This window comes from Neoarius graeffei, chromosome 17 (assembly GCF_027579695.1).
Source record: "Neoarius graeffei isolate fNeoGra1 chromosome 17, fNeoGra1.pri, whole genome shotgun sequence".
NCBI lineage: Eukaryota > Metazoa > Chordata > Actinopteri > Siluriformes > Ariidae > Neoarius > Neoarius graeffei.
Window position 1 is genome coordinate 67613678 of NC_083585.1, and position 10980 is coordinate 67624657.

Genomic DNA, 10980 nt, shown 5'->3' on the forward strand with positions numbered 1-10980 from the left:
GGCCCTGATGCTCCTGAAGATCTTTCCAACACAGCACTTTTTGACTCTATAGTGTCCAGTTATAGAAGACTTATAAGAAGAATTAATGCTCTAGTCATCCAAACAAAGTTCATAATGAAATCACTTCATCCTTTTCCACCTTGTTGTTTAATTCACCTCTTCAGGTTTCGACTAGGCGTGGGCCGATCTTAAGTCTCATCATCGTATCATGATTTACACCTAATTATGGCATTCCTTTAGAACAGGACTGGATCCCAGGCGTCCTTCTCCTGATCATCAGCCCTTTTCCAGCTGTTCCATCTGAAACTGTAGTTTTATTTTGCTTTTTGTTGTTTTGTACTGTATATTTGTGTCTGAACAGAGAATCCTGACGATACTGGATCGGTGGTGTTTGTGGTTTTTCCCCGTACGCTAGCGCACGTGTGGAGCTGCACATTAGTGAAGGCCTCACAGGAAACCAGTGTGTGGTGTGTGAGGCCTGAAGTGTGTGCAGTTCCCAGTGTGTAGTGATGGAGAGACACGAGCGCTCCCTCTGGGATTTAAACTGATCTCTGTTTAATACAGTTTTGTTTCGACACAGCGTTTGGATCTTGAGTTTATGAAGCATCTTTTATAAACCTGAGTTTGATTAATAGTCGTCATTTGGCCTTTAATGGAAATAGAAAAGTAGCAACACAGAAATGTTCAAATTTTAATGCCCTGGTAATTAAACTTAACACTATTTTATTGTTTTAATTGATTGCATCATCTATTAGTTTTAAAGTACAAGGAACTATGACAAATGAGTTTAAAACATGGAAAAAAACACATCACTGACATTAAATCAGGCATCTGAGAGGAAAAACAGCCCCAAATCAGAAAAAGCTGATATCGTATGTTAAAATTAAAACTGAAAACAATGATTTGTAAATAATCTTCATATGGATAGATTCCATAACCTGCAAAATGAGTCTGTATTTATTTCATATTTTATTTTTGAAGGGGTCTGAATACATTGAGTGCATTTTTTTGAACAGAAAATGGTTCAGGATGCAACATTTAAAAAAATGTTCTTACACGCAGTAGTTTGAGGAAGTTTTATTTCTGAAGAAACAGATTTTGCCAAAGAAAAAACAGAATTTGAGACATTCTAAACTTTCATATCAGTGTAATAAATCTCATAATAGTGCATACATTTAAAATAGTCTGATAACATTTATTTTTTTCTAGAAATATCTTACATTCTGCATTAAGACATTTATTTATGGAACTTATTCATGATTAATCTATAAAACAGATGCACTTTGAAAATAATTCATTAGTGCCACAGTTTCTGCACACAAAAGTGTCTTTGTATTTCAGGGATAAATTCAATTTGACACCTCAGTTATAATTTTATTAAACATTTCAACTTTTACCAACATTTCATTTTTTCATCGGATCACAAAACTTCACAGATGCGTCAGAACCAGTCCCGACCCCAGCGTATAGAGGCCGAGTGAATGTGGTGTGGACTCTGTGGAGAAGCCTCATCGTGTCAGAGACGCTGTAGAAGGACAGAGTTCCTGCACTGTGATCCACATACACTCCTATTCTGGAGGACGCTGGACCTCGGAGAACAGTCACAATACTGTTGTGTCGGAAACAGACAGAGGAAGAAAAACACCACAGACCCCAGGACTGACTGTTGAATCCAAACCCACACTCAAAACCCCGTCCTTTCCTGCTGATCTCTTTATATGAGACTGATATGGACACACCACCCCTCCACTCCACCTCCCAGTAACAGCGTCCACACACACTCTCCTTACACAACACATGACACCAGGAGTCAAATCTCTCTGGATGATCAGAATATGTCTGTTTTTTCTTACTGTGTCTCACCGCTCTGTTCTTCTCAGACAGAATGAGTTCAGGATTTACTGTGTTTGGATCCAGAGTCAGATAACAGAAATCTAAAACAATAAAATATCCACAGGTTAGATGTTAATCACAGGATTTATAAGAAGTGTGTGAGACACCTGTCTGTCGTGAGGCTCCGAAGTGCGTATGAAGTAGAAGGGGGTGTGGCATACAAAACCACGTGACTGATGACAAACGAGGCCTCGGCTCTCTATGAAATCTGGAGGGCTCCGAACCCATTCCCCTCTGTAGAGACGTGAAGCCATCTGGACGCCATCTTACCACTCCCATCGCGTGGATTTGGTTTGTGTGTTAAACCGTCGTATCTGATCAAATTTGCCCCAAGAAAAGTATCTCCTGAGTTTTTCCTTTCATTCCCTCCTCTTATTTTCTCAGCTTCACCCCCCATTCCTTATGTAACCCTGCTGAAATTTGTTCATGAGAATATAAATGAATAAGTTCTTAGTTGGCGGCACGGTGGTGTAGTGGTTAGCGCTGTCGCCTCACAGCAAGAAGGTCCTGGGTTCGAGCCCCGGGGCCGGCGAGGGCCTTTCTGTGCGGAGTTTGCATGTTCTCCCCGTGTCCGCGTGGGTTTCCTCCGGGTGCTCCGGTTTCCCCCACAGTCCAAAGACATGCAGGTTAGGTTAACTGGTGACTCTAAATTGAGCGTAGGTGTGAATGTGAGTGTGAATGGTTGTCTGTGTCTATGTGTCAGCCCTGTGATGACCTGGCGACTTGTCCAGGGTGAACCCCGCCTTTCACCCGTAGTCAGCTGGGATAGGCTCCAGCTTGCCTGCGACCCTGTAGAAGGATAAAGCGGCTAGAGATAATGAATGAATGAATGAATGAATGAATGAAAATAATTATAGTAGGAAAAGAGCCGTTCAAAAAAAAAACAACCAGAGACTGGACTGGAAAAGAGAAAAAATAAGAATGAAGGGAAGCGCTATAAAGATATGTAAGGAATGGGGGGTGAAGTTGAGAAAATAAGAGGAGGGAATGAAAGGAAAAACTCAGGAGATACTTTTCTTGGGGCAAATTTGATCAGATACGACGGTTTAACACACAAACCAAATCCACGCGATGTGAGTGGTAAGATGGCGTCCAGATGGCTTCACTCGTTTCACGAAAAGATTCATGACTCGGAGTCTCATTCAACAGAGTTCACTAGCGACACCTACTGTTCAGAGAAATGTACAGCATGTTTTAATTCCAACATCACAACAGTGTTCTGAAAGGAAAAGCACAAGAAAGAAAGAAAGCACAACTTTTATTCATCACACACTTGTGAAATTTCCTCTCTGCATTTAACCCATCTGAAGCAATGAACACACACACACACAATCATGCGCACACACCCAGAGCAGTGGGCAGCCATGCTAACAGCGCCCAGGGAGCAGTTGGGAGTTCGGTGCCTCGCTCAAGGGCACCTCAGCCCAAGGCCATCCCATATTAACCTAACCTGCATGTCTTTGGACTGTGGGGGAAACCGGAGCACCCGGAGGAAACCCACGCAGACACGGAGAGAACATGCAAACTCCACACAGAAAGGCCCTCGCCGGCTGCTGGGTTCGAACCCAGAACCTTCTTGCTGTGAGGCGACTGTGCTAACCACTACACCACTGTGACACTTTACATTATTATTTACACAATTTTCCATTTTAAAATAACGTCATAAGTTTTTTTACATACCTTTTTGTTATTCAGTGTGTACTCTTATTTCTCTCACACACACACACACACACACACACACACACACACACACACACACACACACACACACACAGAGTCTCTTTGTATGAATTTATGCCCAGTATAATTGTGTCTGCACAGCAAAAAGGTTTAGATAAATATGAAGAGGATAACGTGTGTGTGTGTTGGACTCTGAGTCCTGCTGTAGCCATAGTACCGTAACATTTCAGAGAACCTTTATTGATCGAGGATAATGTACATTTAATCCACATGTCACGAAAGTCGAGGCAAAAGAAAGAAAAAAAATCAAATGTTTATGCATTAATAACCAAGTAAATGAATAAAATCTTGCTTTTGGTGGTCCGTCTTCACCCACTGCACCTCATCCCCTTTAGATTCTGCAGTTGCTGCCCCCCATCGTGAAAAACAGGCCCTGGGGTCGCTTCACATTCCTGATGGAACCACTCCAAACAGCTTTCACATTCAGCCATTTTTTTCTTTTCCTCCCTTTTCCCTCAGCATTCTGTACACACAAACTACTTCAATCTTTAGTGTTGTATCGTGGCGTCTTTTTCTTTTTTGACCTTAACTTTGTCAGTATAATTTTGCGTGACTCAAGCTGACGTTGTTACTGCTTAGAATTATTATTAGATTAATTATGATTATTAGAATTATCACCGAACCTAAATTATTTCAATCCTGACGTTAATACTCCTTGTCACATTAATTCTAGGTACTATTCCCCACACGAATTTCATTCTTCTCAAGAACTTCGTAATTATCCCACACCCAAACGAAGGTTGGCGAAGGATATAGAAACAGGTTCTCTGCATCCATCCGTCCATCTGGTCACGTTTTTGTTTCCGGGCCATATCTTTAAAACTACTGAAGGTATATTCATGAAACTTTGTATACATATCGAGCAACATGTAAACTGGTGCCTTTTGCTATTTTTGATTTTTGGAAAAAAGTATTTTTCAAATTTTTCATAAAAATAGGTTTTGACTTAGTTTCTAAGAGCAATGTTAGTTTCCAGAGCATATATCCAAAACTATTCATGATACAGATTTGAAACTTGGTATACGTGTTAACAAGGTGATGTAGATGTGCCTTTTCATATTAAGAAATTTGAGAAATTTTAATTTTTCATGTTTCCATGGAAACAATTTCAGACTTAGTCTCTCAGGTTAGTCTAAGGGGTAGGTTTGGTTTTCAGGACAGAACTTGAAAACTACGAGTGGTATGGTCTTGAAAGTTGGTAGATGTGTTGATTAAGTAATGGATATGTGCCTTTTGATACTAAGAAATGTGAGAAAATTTAATTTTTAGCTCACCTGGACCAAAGGTCCAGTGGATTTATGTCATGGGCTGCTGAGTAGTGCCCTGCACTCCCGCGGGAGTCCCGTGGGACTCGCGGGACCCGCCTTAAAGCAGTGCGGCGCGGGACAAATTTTGAAAGCTCATTGCGGGCGCGGGTGGGACCGAAAGTGCACATATGCGCGCGCGGGCAGGAGCGGGAGTGCACATATGTGGCGCGGGCGGGAGCGGTGATAGGCTGCAGTCCCGCTAACTAAAAATGTGTTTGAAATAAAATGTATAAATTATTAATTTATGTCTATCATATATAATTTGTGCTAAATATTTTATTTGGTATTAATAAAAACATTTTAAGATGCCTAAATTCGCAGAGAGAGTTAGATTGCCAGAGAAATGGCATCTTAAATTTGCCATCGATCACCCTAACGGGAAACCCTTTGATCACTCTAATGACTCGCAGTTCACACCCAGCTAGCAAGAGAACCATGAGTAAAGTGATTTACTGCTTGCGTTAGTCTACAACTTTAGTCAGAGAGACAGGTTACACAGTAGGCTTGACTCAATGCTATCCCAGAAATCCTTCCTGTAATATGCAAATTTGGCTGTCCAATCAGAGGCGGCCAAATTTGCATATTACAGGAAGGATTTCTGGGATAGCATTGAGTCAAGCCTACCGTCACTGTGTAACATGTCTCTCTGACTAAAGTTGTAGACTAACACAAGCAGTAATTCAATTCACTTCTTTTACTAGCTCTGCTTTGGAATAACTTCCCCCCCATTGGTACAAAGCAAGCCCATTCACTTTTTTTATGCTGATCAGAGAATTACAATAGTTTCTCATATGATAAAAATGTGTGATTCTCGATTAAATATTTTAATCGTTTGACAGCATTAATTATTATTATTAGAGATAATACATGCTGAATTCCAAAACAAGGTAAATAATAACAACGTGAGCAATAGATATTTATGCTAAAATCCAGTCAAAGTAGGGAGCGGGGCACCATCACGCTGTGTCAAGACAAGAACTTTCCTGAGAAATAACACGAACGTCTGCATCATGCGGGATTTTCCTGAGAAATAACGCGAACGTTCGCATCATGCGGGATTTTCCTGAGAAATAACGCGAAAGTTCGCATCATGCGGGATTTGCGGGAGGGAGCAGGACAAAATATGGCAGGCAGGAGCGGGACTGAAAATCATCGTCTGCATCATGCGGGATTTGCGGGCGGGAGCAGGACAAAATATGGCAGGCGGGAGCGGGACTGAAAATCATAATTCTTTGCGGGCGCAGGCGGGAGTGGGACTGCACAATGCGGGCGCGGGCGGGAGCGGGACTGAAAAATCAGACCTGCGCAGACCTCTACTGCTGAGGTCAGTGTAAAGAGGTCAGGTTGGTTTCCTGCAGCAGAACTTGAAAAACATGACAAATAATATCTTGAAACTTGGTATATAGTTGGTATATAGGGCGGGGGATATAGATGACTCTGTCTTCTTGTTTATCTGACAAGTTGCTCTCTTTCCTTCACTATGGAGCGTCTCAGCTAAATTTGATGAATTTCAAGACATAGTATTTTAGATCATCTACTGAAGATTCATTGCCTTTCAGAAACCTGGCATTCAACTCATATAATTTTGTCAACTTTTACTTACCTGGCTTTAATTACATCTCCCAACACTCTAAATATCCCCAGTTGGGGTCAACAGCTCCCCATCCACACTGTAAACAGTGTTGGCAGAGTACTGCTTCCCCTTCCTGAGGCGCCGGACGGTTTGCCAGAATTTCCTCGATGCCGACCGATAGTCCTCCTCTATGGCCTCACCAAACTCCTTCCAGTTCCGAGTTTTTGCCTCCGCAACTGCCCAAGCTGCGGCACGCCTGGCCTGCCGATACCTGTCAGCTGCCTCAGGAGTCCCAGAGGCCAACATTGTCAGGCGGTGGAAGGAATACTTTGAGGATCTCCTCAATCCCACCATCACGTCTTCCATTGAGGAAGCGGAGGCTGATGACTCAGAGGTGGACTTGTCCATTACACAAGCTGAAGTCACTGAGGTGGTTTGCAATTCCTCGGTGGCAAGGCACCGGGGGTGGATGAGATCCGCACTGAGTATCTCAAGCCTCTGGATGTTGTGGGGCTGTCTTGGCTGACATGCCTCTGCAACATCACGTGGTGGTTGGGGACAGTGCCTCTGGAGTGGCAGACCGGGGTGGTGGTCCCTCTATTTCAGAAAGGGGACTGGAGATTGTGCTCCAATTATAGGGGAATCACACTTCTCAGCCTCCCCGGAAAGGTTTACTCCAGGGTACTGGAGAGGAGAATTCGGCCAATTGTCGAGCCTCGGATCCAGGAGGAACAATGCGGTTTTTGTCCTGGTCATGGAACACTGGACCAGCTCTATATCCTTCATAGGGTGCTCGAGGGTTCATGGGAGTTTGCCCAACCAGTCCACAAGTGCTTTGTGGATCTGGAGAAGGCATTCGACCGTGTCCCTTGTGGTATCCTGTGGGGGGTGCTTCGGGAGTATGGGGTTCAGGGCTCTTTGCTAAGGGCTGTCCGGTCCCTGTACGAATGGAGCAGGAGTCTGGTTCACATTGCCGGCAGTAAGTCAGACCTGTTCCCAGTGTATGTTGGGCTCCGGCAGGGCTGCCCTTTGTCACTGGTTCTGTTCATAATTCTGTTTGGGAACCACAGGATTTCATCTCTGCTTTTTGCGGATGTTGTTGTCCTGTTGGCTTCTTCAAACCAGGACCTTCAGCATGCACTGAGGTGGTTTGCAGTCGAGTGTGAAGTGGCTGGGATGAGAATCAGCAGCTCCAAGTCCGAGGCCATGGTTCTCGACCGGAAAAGGGTTGCTTGCCCTCTTCAGGTTGGTGGAGAAGTCCTGCCTCAAGTGGAGGAGTTTAAGTATCTCGGGATCTTGTTCACGAGTGAGGGAAGGATGGAGCGTGAGATCGACAGGCGAATCAGTGCAGCCTCCGCAGTGATGCGGTCGCTTTACCGGTCTGTCGTGGTGAAGAAGGAGCTGAGCCAAAAGGCGAAGCTCTCGATTTACCGGTCAATCTATGTTCCGACTCTCACCTATGGTCATGAGCTTTGGGTAATGACCGAAAGAACAAGATCGTGGATACAAGTGGCTGAAATGAGTTTCCTTCGCAGGGTGGCTGGGCACTCCCTTAGAGATAGGGAGAGAAGCACAGTCTATGTCTCTCGGCTGTCCTGGGAAGGCCTCAGTGTTCTTCCCGAGGAGCTGGCTGAGGTGTCTGGGGAGTGGGAAGTTTGGGCTTCCATGCTCAGACTGCTGCCTCAGCAACCCGGCCCCGGATAAGTGGAAGAAAATGAGATGAGATTAGATAAGATGGGAACACTCTAAATTGGACTCTTCATAACAAATTCCTGAAGTTATAATCTAAGAGATGGCCTTAATACTTCTTCTGATCAAGATGAATCAGTCTGTGTTGAGCTCCATAATGAAGGCAGTAAGAACATAGTTTGTGGTGTGAGATACAGACACCGAAACAGTTCTTTTCAGCCATTTCTGGATAAGCTTTCAATAATAATTGATAAAATCCATGAGGAGTCAAAGCTTTGTATTTTTGTGGGCAACCTAAACTTAAATCTGATGAATTCAGACACCCGGATACCTACAGGTGAATTTATCAATACTTTATCTTCCTATTCTTTTTCAACCATGTTTATTGACAATATATATTTTAATTCACTTAAATATTCTGTGCAGGGTCGCCGGCAAGCTGGAGCCTATCCCAGCTGACCCTGCACAGGATAAGCGGTTAAGGATAATGGATGGTTGGATGACTTAAATATGCTACATATAGCGGGAATATTTTATAATGACCTAACTGACCATGTCATGGCCATTTCTGTTTTTTGTTAAGTTCACTATGACCTGTGATTTGGAAACGCCTACCTAGGCACAGGTGTAAGTATTTAGGTCACGCCCGCCTCTTTAATTTAGTTTGGAAACAATGTCGGGCGGCATGACATGGTTTTGGGGAGATAAAAGATTTTTACTACACACACACACACACACACACACACACACACACACACACACACTAAATGAACTAAAGTATTGGATGAAGAATATGGAAAATTTTTGTTCGAATTATTAGTTAAAGAAAACCTGGACTATTTTGCGTTGGAATAAACTTGGAACCTCTTTTTTGGAAAACTTGTGTTGTGCATAAACTTGAACCGAAACCACGCCACCCACGGCCTTTAGTTTGGATTTTGGAAATTAAGAAAGGCCGACACATTAAGTAAAAATCTTTTTTCGTTTTGGACTTTTGAACTTGGAAGATTGGACACCGAATTGAAGTGGATTATTTGTTGGGCTACTTTTCTGTTGGATTATTGGACTTTGGAAGCCGAATTGAGAAGACGAGCCGAGTTGTGAGTAACAGGTGCTTTTTTTGATGACCCGCAACGTCGGGGTGGACTCATTTGAACTGTATTTTTTAAGACGTTAAAAGAAGACAATGCAAAGACTTTTGAGTTTGAAAACATTCTTCGGATTTTGTCAAATCGAATTTTGAATTTAATCATTATGTCAGACGCAGAGGAGGAGGAAGATTTGGAAATGGAAAGAAAACTTTTAAGTTTGATTAAGACGCGAAGAGGAAAACTAGGCGCTCTCACAAGAAAGCGGAATGAAATTCATGCTTTAATTGATAGCGGAGAAACCACCACTGTTGTTGAAGAGCACATGAAAGTTTATACTCGTTTTCTGGAGGAGTTTATGGAGCTACAAGTGTCCGTGCAAAGTTTATTGAATGCAGATGAAAGAGAATCTGACCATAGTGACTGGTATGAACCCAAACTGATAAGCTGCAGAGAGTTTATTGATGACATTGAAGCATGGCTAAGAGGAGGTGACTCGCAAGGCGCCGCTAATAATTTAGACCAGGTGGAAAATGTCTCGCATGCTGCACATCCCCAAAGTGATGACATAGAGCCCAACGATAGCGTCTCACAGGCTGCGCAAAAGGTTCGCCCCAGCAGCAAAGCAGCAGGCAGCGAGTCCTCTAGTCCATCCTCTGCCAGTAAAAAAAGCAAAGTCTGTTCCAACATGGAAACCAAGGTCAAGCTGGAACGCGCAACTCTGCAAGCGCAGGCTGACGCATTGCAAGAAAAGCACGCGCTTGAACTAGAAGAGGCTAAATTAAAAGCAAAAAGGGAAGAGCTGTCTGTTAAAACAAGTTTGGCCATCGCAAATGCAAAAGCGCAGGTGTTTAAAGAACAAAGTGTAGTGTGCTCTAAATCCTCATCATCTACACAATTCATACCGGCTGGTCCATCTACAAAACCGACAAAAGTTTCACCCGCTCCTGTTCCGCTGTCAACTATTGGACCAATTACGGCAGCTGCTCAACCCACACATGCAAAAAGCAAAGCAAAAACACGTCATCTCCAGCAAAGTGCAGGTAGTGATAATGACCAACATGATTTGGCTGAAGCAATGCGCAGGCAAAATGAGATCACTGCAATGTCGATTAAGCAGCAGAGACAGTCTCTTTTACCACCCATACAAATTCCAGTTTTTGATGGTGACCCCCTGCAATTCAGATCCTTTATTAAAGCATTCGAGCAAGGCATTGAGAGCAAGACAGATGACATGCAGGATAAGCTTTATTATTTAGAGCAATTTACTTCTGGGCAGCCCAGAAAACTGGTGCAGAGCTGCATGCACATGAGCCCACAAACAGCTTTTGGAGAGGCTAAAAGACAATTAGAGTGGAACTTTGGAAGCAGAGTAAAAATTACAGCTTCATTTTTGAATAAGGCATTGGATTGGCCAGTCCAGAAAGCAGATGACACTGTGGCATTAAGATCATACACATTCTTCTTAAGAACCAGCTATAACACAATGGAGGAAGCAGGATTTCTGGACGAATTGGAAAACTCCTCTCACATGAAGGTGTTTGTCTCCAAGCTGCCATTCAGACTGCGTGAGGCCTGGAGGATGAAAGTGTGGCGCATCAGAGAGGAAAAAAAAATGCAGAGTCAAATTTAAAGACCTACTTGACTTCCTGGAAAAACATGTGAGAGCTGTAATGGATCCTGTCTTCTG

The 10980-nt window shown here is 43.3% G+C and overlaps 1 protein-coding gene across 1 annotated transcript in view; it reads right to left on the bottom strand.

Annotated features, from left to right (window-relative positions):
• Positions 1-1141: 1141 nt before the first annotated feature.
• Positions 1142-10980, bottom strand: part of LOC132864472 (tripartite motif-containing protein 16-like) — a 37484-nt gene continuing 27645 nt past the window's right edge. The window contains exon 6 of the mRNA XM_060897890.1: positions 1142-1934. Within this exon, the coding sequence (XP_060753873.1) occupies positions 1405-1934 (530 nt within the window). The 3' untranslated portion in view covers positions 1142-1404. The remainder of the gene's footprint in view (positions 1935-10980) is intronic.